The sequence below is a fragment of the Neoarius graeffei genome, chromosome 12 (assembly GCF_027579695.1).
Source record: "Neoarius graeffei isolate fNeoGra1 chromosome 12, fNeoGra1.pri, whole genome shotgun sequence".
NCBI lineage: Eukaryota > Metazoa > Chordata > Actinopteri > Siluriformes > Ariidae > Neoarius > Neoarius graeffei.
The window spans coordinates 20,159,442-20,183,003 of NC_083580.1; the positions used below are offsets into that span (position 1 = coordinate 20,159,442).

General features: G+C 42.7%; 1 protein-coding gene across 1 annotated transcript in view; it reads right to left on the minus strand.

Moving 5' to 3' along the window:
• Positions 1–815: 815 nt before the first annotated feature.
• spout1 (SPOUT domain containing methyltransferase 1) overlaps positions 816–23,562 on the minus strand; it is a 34,230-nt gene continuing 11,483 nt past the window's right edge. The window contains exons 7-12 of the mRNA XM_060935632.1: positions 21,242–21,372; positions 21,026–21,098; positions 10,831–10,929; positions 10,395–10,497; positions 1,211–1,358; positions 816–1,106 (exon numbers count right to left, since the gene is read on the minus strand). Of these exons, the coding sequence (XP_060791615.1) occupies positions 1,050–1,106; positions 1,211–1,358; positions 10,395–10,497; positions 10,831–10,929; positions 21,026–21,098; positions 21,242–21,372 (611 nt within the window). The 3' untranslated portion in view covers positions 816–1,049. The remainder of the gene's footprint in view (positions 1,107–1,210; positions 1,359–10,394; positions 10,498–10,830; positions 10,930–21,025; positions 21,099–21,241; positions 21,373–23,562) is intronic.

Here is a 23,562-nt window from a genome sequence, read left to right on the forward strand (position 1 = left end):
GTTGGTCCTCTCGCACACGGTCACATTTCAGTTCTGTTTGATGTTTGGTAGTCATGGTTGTTTTGATTGCAGGCCAGATGAGCTGCTACGTCCTTGACGTTCTGGTTTTTGGGTTCCGAGATGTTTGAGGTCTCATTTCTATCAATTCCGGTTTGGTTCATGTGACACGGAATGTACAGAAAAAGAGCAAAGAAGAAAGTTTTGCACTGCAGACACAAAGTACCGGATACCGTAAAGAATTATTAAATTGTTAACGTTGTACTTGAGGAGCATTTGTGGATCCATTTTTGCTTTTTTCCTAGCCCTGGTTTGGGCTGACAAATACACTTACTTGCTCAACCAGTCAGAGTTTGCTTGATGCACAGCAATTCCGGTTTGCTCTATAACCATACCTGATGTTCTTGATATTTGCACTCCTCCATGAGACTTTATTTCATGCATTAAAAACCCTTTCTCTGTGTCCCTGGTAGTTGAATATACACTACACAGAGATTAGGTAGAAATATGTTGGAGTTGTCCTTTAAATCCACTACTGGGAGTGCCATAACATTTAACAAATACCGCTTCCCCTACTCTTACACACACCATTTTTATTGGGTGTGTGAACAAGAAAACACCTGGCCAGATGCATGGCATGGGAGTAGGGCTTGAAAAAGAGGAATAATATGAAGAATGTTAAATGATCCATATGATTATTAATAATCGGACACCTTTTTTCCCCATCTTCACCAAATTGAGTTCTTGTCTTCATGAATGTTCTGTACTTTGAATGGTTTAAAACATATATCTTTAAAACAAAAAACAAAAAAAACCCCACAAGCCTCAGTGTCTTTTTTTGTGTTATTAAATTGTATTTAGCAATAGCTGTGTGTGGAATGACAAAACGATATTAACAATATTACAGAATAAAACGTGCAGTCCAGTATATTCCACAAGTCCAATGACTGCGTCTAAAACACATCCATAGACAAAATATTCTCTCCCGTACAGGTTCTGCTTTTTTGGTCTGCACTCGTCTTCTCATCAGTGTGTGGTGTTGCTTCCTGCCATTACCGTTTAGTGGCAATTTTTTGTCGTAATGATGACAGGGAGATCAATATGGCCTCCTGTGGAGACCAAACAAAAAAAAGATTAAACCCAGAACACAGGTATGTTATTTGTTCATTTCAATGTGGCTGTTTTAGAATAGATCACTTGCGCCGTCTCTCACCTCAGTGCGGATAGTGCGACTACCCTGACCAGGACAGGTGTTCAGGTAGAGGTCAAAGAGCACACTGGGGTCACTTACGTCCAGGTTTGGGTCAGCATCAACGCTCGCTTCGAGACCCTGAAGCCCACCAAACACCACTAACAGATGCCTGAGAAAAGACAGAGGTAGATAGACAAAGAGATTTGCATTTATTTAACTGATTGATACTTTGCTAAACCCCTTCCCTAAAAAGCAAATGAACACTTGTTTCATACAACGTTTCTAGATTACATTAGGGTTCTATGGTGTGTCTATGGCACCAAAAACAGTACGAGTAGACCAGTGCAACTGCGTACAATGGGCAGTGCTCAATATGTAGTAATAAGTTAAATTTTTATAGTGCCTTTCTCACACTCAAGGTCGCTTTACATTTACCAAAAGTCCACCAAAAGAGGGTTAGGATGTAATTCCAGTGGTGTAGCTGCCTACAATCCCACCAAAAGGTGTGCGAAGGTATGTCCCACACCACCTGCACAGCTGCTGCAACGCCACCAGGCAACATCGCTCAGAACACCATGCCAAGCACAGAAGCACAACCCCGATGTTAAAGAGAGCAACGAGCTCACTGCAGTCCATAGTGAGCAGCACAGGCATCACCCATGGTGGACCAAGGCCTGAAGGGAACCGACGCCCAAAACTGGGTCCAGAACTACGCCACAACCGGCGGACAAAACGTTCAAACAAAGAACAAACACAAGATCAACTGTGAGCTACTGTTCACCGACGTATCCCCCCACGCTTGCTTATATCAGAATGCAAGCAGTTGAAGGAATAGGACACTTATTATGAATGCTGACGTCAACAAATAATTAACCCTGAAACAAGGTAAGTAAAGAGCAGTGTCTCTCCCCAGGGATTTCAAATAGCATCCTGGTAAACTGTCATTTTGAAATAGCATTTTGCTTCTTGAAATAGCGTCAAAATCCACCCTATATGTTTCGTAAATACATTCAGTCGGTAAACAGGAAGTCGATGTGCGACAGACCTGAAAACAGTGTACATGGTATAGAACCCCAAGCTGAAGCTCGGTACCAAATATCAAGCAGGTGTGATTTGTAGTTGCTGAGAAAAATGTTATGAAAATTTTGTAAAATCCATGCTATATGTTTCGGAAATACATTCAGTCGGTAAACAGGAAGTCGATGTGCAACAGACCTGAAAATGGTACACACGGTATAGAATCCCAAACTGAAGTTTGGTACCGAGTGGCTATGATTTGTGGTTCCTGAGAAAAAGGGTGTTTTGGACAGACGGACAGAGGTAAACCAGTATACCCCCCTCCTTTGGAGTGGGGGTATAATAATAATAATAATAATAATAATAAAACCATACAAACACAAAAAGAAAAACAAAGGGAATAAAAGAAAAATAGAAACTCTGGTCTTGGTCTTCGGTATTACATAGATCTTCCTCTCTCAGTCAAGAGCCAAATGCCTTGTTAGTATTGAAGACATGAGCAGTCACTGACACAGGAACCTTTGCTCCGTTAGTTATGGAGTAACAAGCATGTGCAGTAGCCAGAGTGATGTGGGCAAATGTTTGTGTTATTGGAGCCAAAGGCCAAGCATTGCTCCATTTTTGGCAGATTCCAGCAGCCATATTAAATCCGTGTCAACTGTCTTGTTCATCTGTTTCTGGCTTCCCCTTTCAAGCAAGTGGTAGCCCTTGTAGACCTCAGGAGACCTTCAGAAGACCTGTATCTGATCTGGATTAAAAATTGTGGCAGTACCAATTTAAGCTGGTCAAAAATAAATAAATCACAATGAAAGTCTGCAAATAAACACTTTTTATGAACAGACGCTCATCTCATCTCATTATCTCTAGCCGCTTTATCCTGTTCTACAGGGCCACAGGTAAGCTGGAGCCTATCCCAGCTGACTACGGGCGAAAGGCGGGGTACACCCTGGACAAGTCGCCAGGTCATCACAGGGCTGACACATAGACACAGACAACCATTCACACTCACATTCACACCTACGGTCAATTTAGAGTCACCAGTTAACCTAACCTGCATGTCTTTGGACTGTGGGGGAAACCGGAGCACCCGGAGGAAACCCACGCGGACACGGGGAGAACATGCAAACTCCGCACAGAAAGGCCCTCGCCAGCCACGGGGTTCGAACCCGGACCTTCTTGCTGTGAGGCGACAGCGCTAACCACTACACCACCGTGCCGCCCTGCTTGTAATCAGTTTGGGGTTATTTTTAGTTGACGTGCAACATTCAAAAGCTTCCTGGACATACAGTGGTATGCAAAAGTTTGGGCACCCCTGGTCAAAATTGCTGTTACTGTGAACAGTTAAGCACGTTGAAGATGAAATGATCTCCAAAAGGCATAAAGTTAAAGATGACTCATTCCCTTTATATTTTAAGCAAAAACAATTTTTTATTTTCATCTTTTACATTTTCAAAACGACAAAAAAGTCAAAGGGCCCGAAGCAAAAGTTTGGGCACCCTGCATGGTTAGTACCTAGAAAACGCCCCCTTTGGCAAGTATCACAGCTTGTAAACACTTTTTGTAGCCAGCTAATAATCTTTCAGTTCTTACCTGGGGGATTTTCACACATTCGTCCTTGCAAAAGGCTTCCAGTTCTACAAGTTTCTTGGGCTGTCTTGCATGCACTGCTCTTTTGAGATCTATCCACAGATTTTCAATGATGTTTAGGTCAGGGGACTGTGAGGGCCAGGGCAAAACCTTCAGCTTGTGCCTCTTGAGGTATTCCATTGTAGATTTTGAGGTGTGTTTTGGATCATTGTCTTATTATAGGACCCATCCTCTTTTTAACTTCAACTTTTTTACAGATGGTGTGATGTTTGTTTCCAGAATTTGCCGGTATTTATTCAAATCCATGCTTCCCTCAACCAATGAAATGTGCCCTGTGCCACTGGCTGCAACACAACCCCAAAGCATGATCGATCCACACCCATGCTTCAGAGTTGGAGAGGTGTTCTTTTCCTGGAATTTGGCACCCTTTTTTCTCCAAACATTGTGGCCAAAAAGTTCTATTTTAATTTAATCAGTCCACAGGACTTGTTTCCGTTTATTTAGATGTTCATATGCAAACTTCAGACGCTGAATTTTGTGGCTAGGATGCAGGAAAGGTTTTCTTCTGATGACTCTTCCATGAAGGTCATATTTGTTCAGGTGTCGCTGCATAGTAGAACAGTGCACCACCACTCCAAGGTCTGCTAAATCTTTCTGAAGGTCTTTTGCAGTCAAACAGGGGTTTTTATTTGCCTTCCTACTAATCCAATGAGCAGTTCTTTCAGAAAGTTTTCCTCATCTTCCAGACCTCACGTTGAGCTCCACTGTTTCTGTTAACTGCCATTTCTTAACATTATGATCTGAGGAAACAGCTACCTGAAAACACTTCGCTATGTTCTTGTAGCCTTCTCCTGCTTTGTGAGCATCAATTATTTTATTATTCAGAATGTGAGGGAGTTGCTTAGAGGAGTCCATGGCTGTTGATTTTAGGGACAAGTTTGAGGAGTCAGAGAATTTATACAGCTTTGAAATCTGCATCATCTGACCTTTCCTAATGAAGAATTTGAACAAGCCACAGCTCAATAAGCTAATTAAGGTCTGGAACCTTGCTAAAAGTTACCTGAGAACGCAAATGTATTGGGGTTCCCAAACTTTCGCATGGTGTTCCTTTTCTTTTTTCACTCTCCAATTGTACAAAAAATAATACACAAATCTTGCAGAAAATGCTGAAAAATAATGTGTCGTCTTTACCTGTAATGCCTTTTGGTGATCAGTTCATCTTCTGCTCACTTAACTATTCACAGTAACAGACATTTTCAGTAAGGGTGCCCAAACTTTTGCATGCCACTGTAGCAAGAGTCACCGAGTGGGACTGGAAACTTTGAAAACATGGTTCAGAACCTGATACACTGAAGTACCACTGCTTTTAATTATTGATGAACTCGCAGAAGTAAACTGAAAATTCTATGAATTTCCAAACCTTTTTTGTTTGTTTAAAATCTGCAGTTCCTCGAATGGCCACTTGAGGCAGGCTCCAAAAGAGAGTCAAGTCCCATCGACCCCCATGTTAAAATGTCCAACTTTACAGCAAAAACAAACATGTTCACAGCCTGGTACAAAAAACAAACAGTTTTGGTCTCTTATAGCTAGTTTCCCCTCTTCATGACAAAAATACGGGGTGTGTGTGTGAATTTTTTATATAATTCAACAGTTTAAATTACAACCCCGATTCCAAAAAAGTTGGGACAAAGTACAAATTGTAAATAAAAACGGAATGCAATGATGTGGAAGTTTCAAAATTCCATATTTTATTCAGAATAGAACATAGATGACATATCAAATGTTTAAACTGAGAAAATATATCATTTAAAGAGAAAAATTAGGTGATTTTAAATTTCATGACAACACATCTCAAAAAAGTTGGGACAAGGCCATGTTTACCACTGTGAGACATCCCCTTTTCTCTTTACAACAGTCTGTAAACGTCTGGGGACTGAGGAGACAAGTTGCTCAAGTTTAGGGATAGGAATGTTAACCCATTCTTGTCTAATGTAGGATTCTAGTTGCTCAACTGTCTTAGGTCTTTTTTGTCGTATCTTCCGTTTTATGATGCGCCAAATGTTTTCTATGGGTGAAAGATCTGGACTGCAGGCTGGCCAGTTCAGTACCCGGACCCTTCTTCTACGCAGCCATGATGCTGTAATTGATGCAGTATGTGGTTTGGCATTGTCATGTTGGACAATGCAAGGTCTTCGCTGAAAAAAATGTCATGTGGATGGGAGCATATGTTGCTCTAGAACCTGGATATACCTTTCAGCATTGATGGTGTCTTTCCAGATGTGTAAGCTGCCCATGCCACACGTACTAATGCAACCCCATACCATCAGAGATGCAGGCTTTTGAACTGAGCGCTGATAACAACTTGGTTTGTCCTTCTCCTCTTTAGTCTGAATGACACGGCGTCCCTGATTTCCATAAAGAACTTCACATTTTGATTCGTCTGACCACAGAACAGTTTTCCACTTTGCCACAGTCCATTTTAAATGAGCCTTGGCCCAGAGAAGACGTCTGCGCTTCTGGATCATGTTTAGATACGGCTTCTTCTTTGAACTATAGAGTTTTAGCTGGCAACGGCGGATGGCACGGTGAATTGTGTTCACAGATAATGTTCTCTGGAAATATTCCTGAGCCCATTTTGTGATTTCCAATACAGAAGCATGCCTGTATGTGATGCAGTGCCATCTAAGGGCCCGAAGATCACGGGCACCCAGTATGGTTTTCCGGCCTTGACCCTTATGCACAGAGATTCTTCCAGATTCTCTGAATCTTTTGATGATATTATGCACTGTAGATGATGATATGTTCAAACTCTTTGCAATTTTACACTGTCGAACTCCTTTCTGATATTGCTCCTCTATTTGTCAGCGCAGAATTAGGGGGATTGGTGATCCTCTTCCCATCTTTACTTCTGAGAGCCGCTGCCACTCCAAGATGCTCTTTTTATACCCAGTCATGTTAATGACCTATTGCCAATTGACCTAATGAGTTGCAATTTGGTCCTCCAGCTGTTCCTTTTTTGTACCTTTAACTTTTCCAGCCTCTTATTGCCCCTGTCCCAACTTTTTTGTGATGTGTTGCTGCCATGAAATTTCAAATGAGCCAATATCTCATCTCATCTCATCTCATTATCTCTAGCCGCTTTATCCTTCTACAGGGTCGCAGGCAAGCTGGAGCCTATCCCAGCTGACTACGGGCGAAAGGCGGGGTACACCCTGGACAAGTCGCCAGGTCATCACAGGGCATGAGCCAATATTTGGCATGAAATTTCAAAATGTCCCACTTTCGACATTTGATATGTTGTCTATGTTCTATTGTGAATACAATATCAGTTTTTGAGATTTGTAAATTATTGCATTCCGTTTTTATTTACAATTTGTACTTTGTCCCAACTTTTTTGGAATCGGGGTTGTATACTGAGCCATACACATGTATAATTAGGAGTGAGGCGGGTTTGAGTGACAGCTGGGTTTGTGTCATATTGTTAGCTGCTAGCTGGCATTACCTCAGAACTTACCTCAGAAAATAAATCAATTTATGGAGCCTTGCCTATTTTCGTCTAAGATCCTTTCTGTGCAAAGAAACAACTTTTACACACTATAACACCTGTAAGTTACTTGAATTTGCTTTATTAAATTGTACTTCTCATCTCATCTCATTATCTCTAGCCGCTTTATCCTGTTCTACAGGTTCGCAGGCAAGCTGGAGCCTATCCCAGCTGACTATGGGCGAAAGGCGGGGTACACCCTGGACAAGTCGCCAGGTCATCACAGGGCTGACACATAGACACAGACAACCATTCACACTCACATTCACACCTACGGTCAATTTAGAGTCACCAGTTAACCTGACCTGCATGTCTTTGGACTGTGGGGGAAACCGGAGCACCTGGACGAAATCCACGCGGACACGGGGAGAACATGCAAACTCCGCACAGAAAGGCCCTCGCCAGCCATGGGGCTCGAACCCAGACCTTCTTGCTGTGAGGTGACAGCGCTAACCACTACACCACCATGCCGCCCCTAGATTGTACTTACTTTTAAATATTTTTATCAAGCTAGCTATTAACCAAGCTAATGTTAGGTATCAAAGCTATCAGGGGAAAAAGACATCAGGGGGAAATATTAGCTCTATTGTTTTTATTAAAGGAGAGACGCAGAGCCTTTATTTTTAAATAAATTTCTGAGTGGATAGTATCTCCATCTTTGACTCTTGTATGCTGCATAAATGGGAATTTTAAAAATATATATATTTTTGAGAGTTAAAAATCGACCGCAAATTTGGTATTCGAGCTGCCCTGCTGAGCCAGCCAGCCCTGAGTGCGTGATGTCACAGCAGGAACCGGTTTTAAGGCCGAGGCCATTTACGGCTGTAGACCAAAGTCATATAAATAAAAATTTACGGTGAAAGTAAGAAATACCGTTACTAACTTACTCAACCAAGACTGATTTGACTTCACTGATTGTGGGTTGACTCTCATTAAAACAGGATAGGTGTTATAACTTATGCCGCATACGCGTACATGCATGCATTTTCACTGATAAAACGTAAAAGGCTAATTAAATAATCAGATGAACTGAGACAATCACATTCTGAAGCAAATTAAATCATCTTATACGGTAACTTAAACACACAATACAAGTTACATGTATTAATCTAATTGCAGGTAAACAACGTGATTTTGTTTTGTTTTTTAATCCAAATGAGAGCCGGAGCTTACTCGTCTGTGTTCTCGCTTCTTGAAGGCTGACTGTTTTTGAAACAATCTGACTTTCAGTTGTTTGTTCAGTTCTCCGTTCACTCACTTCTACGTAAGGGCGAGATGGCAGCAATATCCAGTTTAGAAATAAGACGGCTGCTCCACTCATTCACTTTTCTTCATACTATGTATTCCGCCATTACTGCTCGGCTCAGGCAATGACTAAAACCCGGGACGGAACGGGATGTCACCGGTTTTAGTAACAACTGCAGGAGATCACTGCCTGAGCGATATGTTCCGTCTCGGGTTTTAGCAACAACCCTCGGCTCACTCCGGGATAACTGGTGCAACTGAACTTACCTTCCTTTTAAAAATATAAATAAAATAAATACTTTCCTTTTCTTGTAGTTTTCTTTTATTGTTGGTACTGCATCCTCTTTCAATACGGTGTTCTAGCCAACGCTCCTCAACAGATCAGAGGTCTCGTTTGAGTCTTCAGTAAAATGTGCAGAGCAGAGGAGAGACCACTTCATAGGCGCCCAATGTGCCCGTGAACTTCTCACAAAAGGCATCCAAATCTTTGCAGCTTGAACAGTCTTGGACCATGAATGCAACGTAAATCCAGCTTCTGTTGTGTTGCTGCACCCACCAAAAACAGATCTATGTGGCATGGCGATAAATTAGCTCAAAATGGAGGATCGGAGTTGCAGTCAGCTCTGTGTTTTAGTATAGCGGAAATGGCGACGAGACCGATAGACTTCTTGCTGTGACGTTACAGACGTCAAGGTCATTCACTCAGACCACTACCTATATATCACTTTAATCATAAAAATTACTATATTAGATTTATTGTTAACGCTTAAAACTATTCCTGTGCCATTCTTGAGGTCTCAAGGCATTTATGAACAAAAGTGAGGCCATGGCTCTGCGTACTGTATATGCTTTAACAGTGACAGTTACATGCCTAGTCATTGAAATGTTTTTTTTTGTAAACCAGCTATTGAGGTTATGGTTCGTATCTTATAGAGTGGCTTCTTTTAGTTTAGCCAGAAGCTTCTTGGCTATCTTGCATAGCTAGCTTTGTTAGCTTCGAGATTAGTAGGTGTGTTCCAGCTACAGTATACTATTACAGTGGCCAGGCTTCACTATCCCCACCCCCTTCTCCATTTATGGACGAGCCGAGAGTTAGGCGGAGTCAGGAGCTGCCAAGATGACTACGCCCATAGCCTCCTTATTTGAGCTTCAAACCCGTTCTTCAGAAATCCTATGAGTGATGTCACAGATGCTTTGTCCATTTCCCCCCCATGTTTTTTCCTCTTTCAGTGCATCTTTCATGCGGGGAAAATCGAGTTGAGTGGAGATGAGACATTGCTCATATTAAATGAGGGGAAGTGGGCAGAATTATCAGGGTAACAGCAGAGAGTTCAGAACATCTGTGCAACCGTGAGTCATTCCAGATCCTGGCATTGTGATTATCAACAACACACTGCCCAGAAACAGCCTGCAGTGGTACATGAAATGGAGCCTGACTATGTAAAGCCTAGGTCACAACCGGACGTACGATTTTTTGGCCGTGTGATTTCTGGCGTTTCCCAAATTGCTGCGTTTTTTTTGTTCATGGAGAAAGACGCGCGTTGGCCGTAAGTTTGTCTTGCAACCTGAAAAAACATAAGCGCCCGTAGAGTTTGTTTGACATGACAAAGAACCTCTGCGGCCAGTCTACGGCTCGAAAATCAGCACGTCACACGCGCGCCCTCCGTGCGTTTCTTGCGTTTTTTGCACGTAGACCGGCCGTAGGAACACGTACGGCCGGTTGTGACCGAGGCTTAAAGCCAAACTCAAACCAAAAGGCACAACCAATGAAACTTCAGTAATTACAACTTGAAGCTCTGATCTCTTACACACCTGAATGGAGGAAGATTGGCATCATCAGCATTGCTGCCCTTTTCCGATGTGCCAATGGTCAGATCATATCCATCTTTAAATGGACACTCCGTCATTACAGCACCTAAAGAACACAAACACAATGCCAGTGCATTTTCAAAAGCAGTAGGATATATATGAGTCAGTATGAAAGAACCAATTCATTGGTTGTTAACGATGTTAGTGATCAGCCTATTTTGGGGGGGGGGGGGGGGGGGGGGGGGGGATAGTAACATGGCAAGTACTAACATTTTTAAAGCATGTGCACCATAGAAATATACTAAACTTGAAGTAGACTAACTAAATAGTAACAGTTATAAACGGCTAAAAACATACAGGGCTACTTTGAAATTTGTTGATTTTGAAATGGTTTCCTTTTACACTGAAAGGAAGAAGGGAAAAAAAAAGTGTTACTCACTGATGCATGAAGCAAGACGTACGCTGTAGCCCCAGTACAGCCCACCTTCTGTCCTGGGAACATGAGGAGCCACGACCACTCCTTTATACATCTTGCTCTCTGCATGCCAAACACATACAAAGCCCAGAGATACTGAGCAGTCTGTACTGCCTTGAATATTCACCAAAACAGTCAAACGCTGCTCTCAAAGACATTTTGGACATAGTTCGAAGCCTTGTGACAGTCAACAGGACAAGTCAGACCCGTACAGTGTCTTGCAAAAGTATTCATCCCCCTTTGTGTTTGTCCTGTTTTGTCGCGTTACAAGCTGGAATTAAAATGGATTTTTGGAGGGTTAGCACCATTTGATTTACACAACATGCCGACCACTTGAAAGGTGAAAATTATGTTATTGTGACACAAGCAATAATGAAGATGAAAAAAACAGAACTCTGGAGTGTGCATAAGTATTCACCCCCTTTCGTATGGAACCCCTAAATAAGAGCCGGTCCAATCAATTCATTTCATAAGTCACATAATTAGTGGATTAAGATCCACCTGTGTGCAATCAAAGTGTCACATGATGTCTGTATAAATCAACCTGTTCTGGAAGGACCCTGATTCTGCAACACTACGAAGCAAGCAACATGAAAACCAAGGAGCATTCCAAACAGGTCAGAGACAAAGTTGTGGAGAAGTATAGATCAGGGTTGGGTTATAAAAAATATCCCAAATTTTGAATATCCCACGGAGCACCATTAAATCCATTATAGCAAAATGGAAAGAATATGGCACCACTACAAACCTGACAAGAGAAGGCCACCTACCAAAACACAGACCGGGCAAGGAGGGCATTAATCAGTGATGCAACAAAGACACCAAAGAGAACACTGAAGGAGCTGCAAAGATCCACAGCGGAGATGAGAGTATCTGTCCATAGGACCACTTTAAGCCGTACGCTCCACAGAGCGGGGCTTTATGGAAGAGTGGCCAGAAAAAAAAAAGGTCATTGCTTAAGAAAACATGTTTGGATTTTGCCCAACAGCATGTGGCAGACTCCCCAAACACACGGAAGAAGATTCTCTGGTCAGATGAGACTAAAATTGATCTTTTTGGCCATCATGGGAAATGCCATGTGTGGCGCAAACCCAACACCCTGAGAACACCATTCTACAGTGAAACATGATAGTGGCAGCATCATGTTGTGGGGATATTTTTCATCTGCAGGGACAGGAAAGCTGGTCAGGACTGAAGGAAAGATAGATGGCACTAAATACAGGGCAATTCTGGAGGAAAACCTGTTTGAGTCGGCCAGAGGTTTGAGACTGGGATGAAGGTTCACGTTCCAGCAGGACAATGACCCTAAACACACTGCTAAAGCTACTGGAGTGGTTTAAAGGGAAACATTTAAATGTCTTGGAGTGGCCTAGTCAAAGCCCAGACCTCAATCCAATTGGAGAATCTGTGGCATAAATTCAAGATTGCTGTACACCAACGCAACCCATCTAACTTGAAAGAGTTGAAGCAGTTTTGCCTTGAGTAATGGGCAAAAATCCCAGTGGCTAGATGTGCTAAGCTAATAGAGACATACCCCAAGAGACTTGCAGCAAAAGGTGGCTCTACAAAGTATTGACTTTGGGGGGTGAATACCTATGCACACTCCAGATTTCTGTTTTTTCATCTTAATTATTGTTTGTGTCGCAATAAAACAACAATTTGCACCTTTAAAGTGGTAGGCATGTTGTGTAAATCAAATGGTGCTAACCCCCCCCCAAAAAAAAATTCATGTTAATTCCAGCTTGTAAGGCGACAAAACAGGACAAACACAAAGGGGGATGAATACTTTTGCAAGACAGTGTACTTCCTAGAGGGTGTTCTTAATTGGGCCAAATGTTGTGAAGGGGTTTTTCTTCACCAGCAAAATAATTTTTCTGGCATCAACCACAATTGTTTTCCGTGGTCTTACAAGCATCCTGGTGTTCCTGAACTCACCTGAGCATTTTTTTAAAAACAATGTACCAAATAATTGCCTTCTGTCTGTTGGGTTTGTTTTGAATTTTTTAATCGAATGATGGCTTGCTTCATGGACCGTTCTTTGGATTTCGTATTGAGAGTGAACAGCAACTGGTTCTGACGCCCCGCTTGAAACCAACTCTAGACCTTTTATCTGATTATTTGAGTGAAAGAAACAGTGAGGCAATAACCCACACCTGGCCATGGAACAGACAAGCAGCCAAATGTCCAGTGACTTTTGGTTCCTTTAAAAAGGGTGGGAACACGAAAAAAGTGCTGTAATCCCTAAAGCATTCACTTGACTTGGACGTAAAAATCCTCAAATTAAAGCTGAAAATCTGTAGCCTGGCAAGCCAGACTAAATGTGAATATTTAGTCTGGCCTCGATCCGTAGACATTTCCGAAGGGGGTGGGAGGAACAAACCGCTGTCTTTCAAACTGTCTCTGTGCGTATAGGCCAACGCTCTGACCAATCAGCGCAACAGTGACTGTGACGTAGTCAGAGCGACAGAAAGCAGTGGGGGAGACCTTGAAATAAATAATTTTTCAAAATGCGTATTAATTAATAAACAGGTTCTAGATATTAAGAAGTTTGGAGATAATGACCGCAAGTTTGGAGTCTGTACCACATACACTCTATTTTTTTTTCCAAGTGTTTTTCAAGGGTTTGCTTAAACTGTTTTTGAGAGTTTTTATTTAGTGGTGTTTGGTGAAATAATTTCCCTTAAATTTAAAATAACGGGAAAATAAGAAACAATCAAAAAGTAATGTTTCAAAGCTGTTTATTAATTCTTCGTACTGCACAAACTAGCCCCATCCTTTTGGCTATGAGCGGAGCCAGCTGGTAGATCAGACTTTTGCCATAGCCGGTCGGCAAAACAGCGAAAACGTCCTTCTTGAAAAGGAATGAGCGGAGAGCCTCTTCCTGCTCATGTTTCAATGAAAACTCCAAGTCTAAAGGCCAATTTATGCTGACAACCCAGTCCTCGCAGATAGCATCGCAGACGGTGTCTGCGTAGCCCCCCCACCTTCGCAGACGCTCTGCGCGCACCTCCCAAAAATTGTGACCACCGCAGAAGCCTCGCAGACAGCGTCGCAGACAAGAGGGCTCTGATTGGTCCATTCTACATCCGCTGTACACGCACTTCCGCTTCCCTACTTTCCCGGTTTGTTTTGTTTTCACGACTGCCATTTTTAAAAACACGAGCGAAGATGGAGCAGCACGAAGAGCGGTTGATCGAGGAAGTGAGGAAGTACGTACATCTATACGACTCCAGTTCTAGTCATTATAAGTAACCGGAGGATAAACACTCCACTAACCACACCCACCAACTACTCCTAGCGATTTCGCGACTTCGTGCCCCCTTGCGTTGTGGCAGTGAATAACATCGCGCACGCCCGCTCAACGATAAATTACAACTGTCTGCGAAAAGCTATCTGCGAAAGCCTTGTCGCAAGAGCATGCAGAGGCCTTAATTCTTCCAAAACTGATTCCAAAGCGGAGTCAAACGCGTGCTGTTCACTAGCCGTAGCCATCTTTCCTGCTGTGCTTTCTCCAGCGTCGCGCAGCTTTGTCGTCACTCCTGCAAAAGCCCGCCCAAAGAATCCAAACAAAAACCTTGCGTTGTGATTGGCGGGCACGATTTGATGCCCGGGGTGTTTTTGTTTATATGGTGCGAGGCTAGGGAGCGTAGGTGGCCAAGTGGTTAGTGCGCTTGACCGCTAAGCGAACGGTCCCTGGTTGGAGCCTCGGCTCGACGGGGATCTGGGGCTCGCTCCCTGTCCACCCAGCAGTGAATGGGGACCTGGTGGAAACACTGGGGAAGTTAAAGGCGGCGAGGAAAGGAACTGGCCACCCTACCTCACTATGCCGATGGCCCAGGACAAGTGCACTCTCTAATGCCGCTTTTCCACTACAAACGTGGCTGAGTCGGACTGAGCCGTGCCGTGCCGAGTCGGGCTGAGCGGGGCTGTTGGAGTTGCATTTCGACTACAACCGCGCTGAACCGTGCTGGCTGGAAGTGGGTGGACACATTGGGTGGAGTTAGCGAAAGTGGGTGGATGTCAGGTGATGTCGTTAAGCAGCGCAAAAAGTGACATCAGTGAGCTTTTAAGCGGTAGTCTCACGACCCGAATAGTAAACAATAAACATGGAGGACATGGAGTCGTTAGTGTTGCTGGTCTTGGTGCTGTGGCTTGTTGTCACCGACAACGCGGACAGATACTGGCAAGAGCGTATAGATGAGGCGAGGCGCATAAGGCTTCAGAAATTCTCGTAATTCTTCTCCTTCCGGGTTTGCGGTGTTTACAGATCCCAGCGCGCTCGCGGGGCGTGTGGGCATGTGAGGACACTCCTCCTCACCAATCAGTGCACAGGGAAGTGTCTGCTCACGCCCCCAGCCTCACTCGGCTCGCTTTGGCTTGCTTCAGCCCCACTCCAAAACGGTGCGAGTTTTAGGGGCTAAGCAGGTGCTAAAGCGAGCTGAGTCGTGCTGGTTTTTGGTAGTCGAAACGCGAGCCGTGTCGGGCTGAAGTGAGCTGAAGCGAGCTGAAGTGAGCTGAAAAAGGGTAGTGGAAAAGGGCCATAACAGGCACTCCCCCAATGTACGAATCGTATATGGGACTCCCCTTTGCTTTTGCGAGGCTAGACCCACTCGCTAGGCAAAAATATTTTTGGCCGCTAGGCGGGTGGGTCTAGTTTACTAGGCTAGAAAATCTGTACTTTCAGTTCAAATTCATGATTTCATTTCAGTAGACAGATAAAATAATATATATTTAGGCACTGTCTAAAAGCAGAGCTCCCAATGAGTGTAAAACGTGTTTGTAACTGGCGGCCAGAGCTGTCCCTCATTATTCATGTTACAGGTGGAGCTGTCCGCCCAGGAAGCTGGATTAGTTTTGCTATAGATCTTTGCGTTTATATTCACCATGTACCTCCATCAGAGGGTTAACGCAGTATGTTATAAAGCTCTGCTGTCTGTCAGACATGTCATTCATGCACAATGTAAAGTCTTGTGTGCGCTGTTTATCGAGTGTGTTTTGTTTGTGTTCGGTGCATTGGTTGAACTGTGGTTTAGCACGAGACTTTGAGCACAGAGGCTAATGGTGCACGTTTGGAGCAAAGCAAGGTGTGTAACATTCAAAACAGTCTGTAAACATTACTCTGCACAAGTGCGCATGTTTACAACCACGTTACGTTAATTATTTTTGTTTTCTTTAGTTTTCACAGTGCTCGGTGTACGGCGTTTGATGTCCAGCGTTCGATGCTATACTCATGTTCAAGAGGAATAAAACGCATATGAACCCGTCAGAGACACTCTGCTGTTCTTAATGCCAAGGGCTGCGACACTGTTCGTAAATAATCCCACATTATTTTTTAAATAGCAAATTAAAAATTAGCACCGGATAAAAACCCATCTATCTTATGTAAATAAAGCTACAAATTTCGTTGTCTGGTGGTCAGGTGTTTATAAGGTACGTTGCCTTGCACTTGGGTTCCCGGTGGTGGTACACGTATGGACATTGTACGGTCGCAAAAGCCATCAACCAGAACGTCAGGGATGTAGCAGCTCATCTGGCCTGCCATCAAAACCACCATGACTACCAAAACATCAAACAGAACTTAAACGTGACAATGTGAGAGAGGACCACCTTCCATAACAAACTGTTTACAACAGGAAACTCGACAAAGGACTAAATTTTGTTCCCCGAGAGAAGATCTACCCAAAACGTCAATCAGAACGGAATTCGCATGATAAATGAGAGAGGAGATACAATTCATGGTCAGAAGAAAATTTGCCAAGTTGACCTAATTACTAATTTGTTAGCAAAATAGTTGACAATACAACGACCAAGTTTTGTACAGAAGGACTAGTTCTTTCAAACGAAGCAATCTGAACTGAAATCCACTGAGAGCTGAGGGAGGAGACACGATTTAACTGAAAGTAAACAAAGATGTAAACAAATTGTTTACAACAGGAAAACCAACAAACAAAACGACCAAGTTTTTTTTTCCTCAAGGGAAGATGTACAACCCTGATTCCAAAAAAGTTGGGACAAAGTACAAACTGTAAATAAAAACGGAATGCAATGATGTGGAAGTTTCAAAATTCCATATTTTATTCAGAATAGAACATAGATGACATATCAAATGTTTAAACTGAGAAAATGTATCATTTAAAGAGAAAAATTAGGTGATTTTAAATTTCATGACAACAACACATCTCAAAAAAGCTGGAACAAGGCCATGTTTACCACTGTGAGACATCCCCTTTTCTCTTTACAACAGTCTGTAAACGTCTGGGGACTGAGGAGACAAGTTGCTCAAGTTTAGGGATAGGAATGTTAACCCATTCTTGTCTAATGTAGGATTCTAGTTGCTCAACTGTCTTAGGTCTTTTTTGTCGTATCTTCCATTTTATGATGCGCCAAATGTTTTCTATGGGTGAAAGATCTGGACTGCAGGCTGGCCAGTTCAGTACCCGGACCCTTCTTCTACGCAGCCATGATGCTGTAATTGATGCAGTATGTGGTTTGGCATTGTCATGTTGGAAAATGCAAGGTCTTCCCTGAAAGAGACGTCATCTGGATGGGAGCATATGTTGCTCTAGAACCTGGATATACCTTTCAGCATTGATGGTGTCTTTCCAGATGTGCAAGTTGCCCATGCCACACGCACTAATGCAACCCCATACCATCAGAGATGCAGGCTTCTGAACTGAGCGCTGATAACAACTTGGGTCGTCCTTCTCCTCTTTAGTCTGAATGACACGGCGTCCCTGATTTCCATAAAGAACTTCATATTTTTATTCGTCTGACCACAGAACAGTTTTCCACTTTGCCACAGTCCATTTTAAATGAGCCTTGGCCCAGAGAAGACGTCTGCGCTTCTGGATCATGTTTAGATACGGCTTCTTCTTTGAACTATAGGAGTTTTAGCTGGCAACGGTGGATGGCACGGTGAATTGTGTTCACAGATAATGTTCTCTGGAAATATTCCTGAGCCCATTTTGTGATTTCCAACACAGAAGCATGCCTGTATGTGATGCAGTGCCGTCTAAGGGCCCGAAGATCACGGGCACCCAGTATGGTTTTCCGGCCTTGACCCTTACGCACAGAGATTCTTCCAGATTCTCTGAATCTTTTGATGATATTATGCACTGGAGATGATGATATGTTCAAACTCTTTGCAATTTTACACTGTCGAACTCCTTTCTGATATTGCTCCACTATTTGTCAGCGCAGAATTAGGGGGATTGGTGATCCTCTTCCCATCTTTACTTCTGAGAGCCGCTGCCACTCCAAGATGCTCTTTTTATACCCAGTCATGTTAATGACCTATTGCCAATTGACCTAATGAGTTGCAATTTGGTCCTCCAGCTGTTCCTTTTTTGTACCTTTAACTTTTCCAGCCTCTTATTGCCCCTGTCCCAACTTTTTTGAGATGTGTTGCTGTCATGAAATTTCAAATGAGCCAATATTTGGCATGAAATTTCAAAATGTCTCACTTTCGACATTTGATATGTTGTCTATGTTCTACTGTGAATACAATATCAGTTTTTGAGATTTGTAAATTATTGCATTCCGTTTTTATTTACAATTTGTACTTTGTCCCAACTTGTTTGGAATCGGGGTTGTACCCAAAACCTCAATCAGAACTGGAATCGGGTGAGAAATGAGATACAATTCTCATGAGAGACCGGGAAACTGTTAATTTTGCCAAATTACTAACTCGTTTATTAGCAAAAAACGTGACAAAACAACGGCCAAGTTTTGTGCGGAGTGAGGAGTTCTTTCAAACAAAACGATCAGAACGGAAACCCATGGAGAACTGATGGAGAAGATACGATTTAACTGAATTATGGATGACAGACAGAAGATGGACGCCACGCCATGGCAACAGCTCACCGGCCTTATGGTCAGATTAGCTAAAAATCAGGTCGATGCATTACTATATTCTCTTTTTTTTTTAAAGATTTTTTTTGGGCTTTTTCACCTTTATTGGATAGGACAGTGCAGAGACAGGAAATGAGCGGGAGAGAGAGATGGGGAGGGACCGGGAAATGACCTCGGGTAGGAATCGAACCCGGGTCCCCAGATTTATGGTATGGCACCTTATCCACCTGAGCCACGACGCCCCCTACTATATTCTCTTAAGTGTGGAGCTTCACCCCGCTAATAACTGTCAATATCCAAATATTTATGTACCGAACTGTATGGGTGAGAAAGTGTGTAATACATACAGACAGTTGTGTTATACTTAAAGCATATACGCAGAGCCATGGCCTCATTTTCGTTTATAAATGCTCTGAGACCTCAAGAATGGCACAGGAATAGTTTTAAGCGTTAACAATAAATCTAATGTAGTAATTTTTACGATTAAAGTGATTCATATAGGTAGTAGTCTGAGCAAATGACCTTGATGTTCGTAACGTCACAGCAGGAAGTCTATCGGTCTCGTCGCCATTCCTGCTGTACGAAAACACAGAGCTGACTGCAACTCCGATCCTCCATTTTGAGCTAATTTATCGCCATGCCACGTACATGATGTGTTGCTGGCCGGTGCAGCAACACGACAGAAGGTGGATTTACGTTGCATTCATGGTCCAAGAATGTTCAAACTGCAAAGCTTTGGACGCGTTTTGCAAGAAGTTCATAGGCACATTGGACGCCTATGAAGTGGTCTCTCCTCTGCTCTGCACATTTTACTGAGGACTCGTACGAAACCTCTGATCTGTTGAGGAGCGTTGGCTAGAAGCCCGTATTGAAAGAGGGTGCAGTATCAACAATTAAATAAAACAAGAAAAGGAAAACATTTATTTAATTAATTAATTTATTTTTTAAAGGAAAGAGAGTTTAGTTGCACAAGTTCTCCCGGAGTGCGAGCCGAGGGTTGTTGGTAAAACCCGGGACGGAACAGGACGTGACATATCGCTCAGGCAGTGACCTCCCCACGGTTGTTGCTAAAACCAGTGACATCCCGTTCCATCCCGGGTTTTAGTAATTGCCTGAGCCCAGCAGTAATGGTGGAGTACTCAGTAATGGAGAGAATGGAGAATGAGTGGAGCAGCCGTCTTATTTCTAAACTGGATATTGCTGCCATCTCACCCTTACGTGGAAGAAGCGAATGAACGGAGAACTGAAAGAACTGAAAGTCATTGTTTTGAAACAATCGGCCACAAGAAGCGAGAACACAGACGGGTAAGCTCCGACTCTCATCTAATCTCTAGCCGCTTTATCCAGTTCTACAGGGTCGCAGGCAAGCTGGAGCCTATCCCAGCTGACTACGGGCGAAAGGCGGGGTACACCCTGGACAAGTCGCCAGGTCATCACAGGGCTGACACATAGACACAGACAACCATTCACACTCACATTCACACCTACGGCCAATTTAGAGTCACCAGTTAACCTAACCTGCATGTCTTTGGACTGTGGGGGAAACCGGAGCACCCGGAGGAAACCCACGCGGACACGGGGAGAACATGCAAACTCCACACAGAAAGGCCCTCGCCGGCCATGGGGCTCGAACCCGGACCTTCTTGCTGTGAGGCGACAGCGCTAACCACTACACCACCGTGCCGCCCAGCTCCGACTCTCATTTGGATTAAAAAAAAAAACGTTTTTCTGCATTTAGATTAATACATGTAACTTGTATTGTGTATTGAAGTTACCAGTATAAGATTATTTAATTTGCTTCAGAATGTGATTGTCTCAGTTCATCTGATTATTTAATTAGGCTTTTATGTTTTATCAGTGAAAAATGCATGCATGTACATGTATGTTGCATAAGTTATAACACCTATCCTGTTTTAATGAGAGTCAACCCACAATCAGTGAAGTCAAATCAGTCTTGGTTGAGCAAGTCGGTAACGGTATTTCTTACTTTCACCATACCCATAAATTTTTATTTACATGACTTTGGTCTATAGCTGTAAAAGGCCTCGGCCTTAAAACCGGTTACCGCTGTGATGTCACGCACTCAGGGCTGGCTGGCTCAGCGGGGCAGCTCGAATGCCAACTTTGTGGTCGATTTTAACTCTCAAAAATATATTTTTTTATTCCCATTTATGCAGCATACAAGAGTCAAGGATGGAGATACTATCCACTCAAATTTATTTAAAAATAAAGGCTCTGCGTATCTCCTTTAATGATAGATTATTTGTGAAAATGTGTGCTTGTGTATTTATGCATTAGCCACATTTACCTGCATTTTGATTTGTATTAAGTTGTACAGTCACCCTCAGACCAGGCTGAAGCTGCTTATCGATCTGAACTTCCTAAAAACAGGAATACTGTGAGACCATCTTCTGTACAATCAACATTCTGCACAGCTGTAGTCTACAACTACTTATACTGTAGAAAAATGAGACTAAAAAATGGATCATCTGTGCTTATTACAACCACAAAGTTTCTCACACACCTTTCTCATCCCGCAGTTGACGAAAGACCCTTTTCCTGGTTTATGTGGTCGATCCAGAACCACACCCTCTCTGAATTTTGCCTCATCATCAATACGCATGTGATGTGGGCTGTCCAGAGGGTTCAACAAACCTGAAACACACACACACATTTATAGAACACAAGTTATTCCATGAAATCGAGTCGTACATGAGCTAACAGCTGACGAGGTGTGTAGCATCGAGTTGGCTGTAAGCCATGTACAACAAGGTTAAGGGCCCGTTTACACGAGGACGCTGTCGGGTAAAAACGACTAAATATTTTATCAGAAGTGCCTTTCATCTACACGGGGACGGCGTTTCCGAGGCTGAAAAACGGAAAAAATTGAAAACGCCTTCCAGAGTGGATAAGTTAAAAACAGCCCCCGTTGCATATCCGTCTAAACTACCCAATACGCGAAACTCTGCTCGGATCTGCTCACGTCAGGTACGCGTTTACGTCATACATATGTCATATACTGTACATGCCAGCCCGGGAAGTAAGAAAGTAAGTAAAAAAGTAAGAGCATGTCTGATTACATCGATCCAACGGACCTTCAAGCTGCTCTGGCAGCTTTAATAAACGTCCAGGAGTCCTTCGAACATCTATACCGAATCTGCACATATACCGTTAATGAACAGAGGCGGGTATGCAATTACCTTTATGAATTTTTGGATACACCGATTCGTCGGAGGAAGTTTTTCTTAACCTCACGAGTAGCCATAGCCAGAGTAGTCAAAGTTTTCGCAGCGCAGATGTGCAGATCAGACAAGACGGAAGACGTTGCGCATGCGTGCAGACATAGCAGAGGTCTTTCACAGCACCACCTAGCCGCCTGGCATGCACATCCAATTGAATTCCACACATTTATGCGTCACCGTATAGACGCAGATTTCCTCCTTGAAAATGGTCGTGTAGACGCGGAAAAAAGTGAGAACGAAAACGGACTTTCGCGTTTTTGTTTCAGACCGTCCCCGTGTAAAGTGGGCCTAAGTGGAATAACCGTTTTATTCTAGCCACATTTCACTGGATTTTGAGAAATAGAACTTTTTTTGCAAATTCAATAAATAAAAACTTTCTACAAAATGTCTAACAAAATCATTTCTGCTTCGAATGTAAACAAATGTAAACAAAAAATGACAGTAGCAGTTTGTGAAAAATGTGGCAATTCTTGGAAATAAAATACGTTCTTACCATCATTACTTTTATTCCATATTTTGTTGCTTTTTTTTCATATTTGGGGCAAGGTATTGTTTTTGGTTGGGTTTCTTTGTAAACGATATTGGGTCTGTCTCAGAAACTGGGTACTGTGGGGGTACCCCACTAAATATACTCAGTCAATAAACTATACGGTTTTGAATGGTGATGTTGGTTTTAATTTGAAATAAAATGATGAAAGAAATAATACAGATAAAACTAAATCTTTGATGTGAATATTCAGAATTTGGCAAAAATTCTGCAAATTTGTGGAAAAATGGCGGCTTGACCTGGGAGATGATAAATGGTTGACTACATCGCATTCCCTTAAATAGGTTGTAGTCCACTGAAAAGTCTACAGTTATCACTAATTGTATTTTAAGTTGTAACTTTATACACCTAAGGATTGGTGCGCTCACACAATAATCATAACCGTAATAAAACATCATGCAAAATATTTGATCACCGTTGTAACTCCATTTTCCGCAAACCCAAAACCAATACAATCGTGTGTTTTGATCTAAACGGAAAGCCTCAGGATCAAGGTCACTACCTCACCATAAGTAGTAACTTAAAATCACTACGCCATATAAAAATTTAGTTATAAATCTGCGATTTTGTTTTTTAAAACGAAAGCTGAAAGTTAGGTATAGAACAAGTTTCTTACAGAATATGTTACGATGGTAGTTGGTCTTGTATGAATTTCTGAGCTATAAAATGAGTTGTGGTCTATTTTTTACCGTAGCGTGTTATTTGTGTGCGGGGAAGGACACACATTAACAATTTGCATGTGTAGAATGGAATTTTCCTCTACAACAGTTAGAAGTTGATCGTGCTTCCATTTGCGGTCTTTCTGTTACGCGAGTGATCTGTTCGGATGTTATCATTGAAAAGGTGAGTTTTGACAGTTTTATTTTGTTTTAGTCTTGCAGTATAAGGCAATAGAATGTTTCTTTTTCATCTTACTTTCGTATTTCGTAGTGTTTGCGTATTTTTGGCCAATATTTTGCAACCATGGTCAATTTAGATTGAACTTTTGATAGAATCTACGGCCAGTCATTTTGCCCCGCCCCCACCTCGTGCTCCATCCGGTGCAGTAGCGATGTC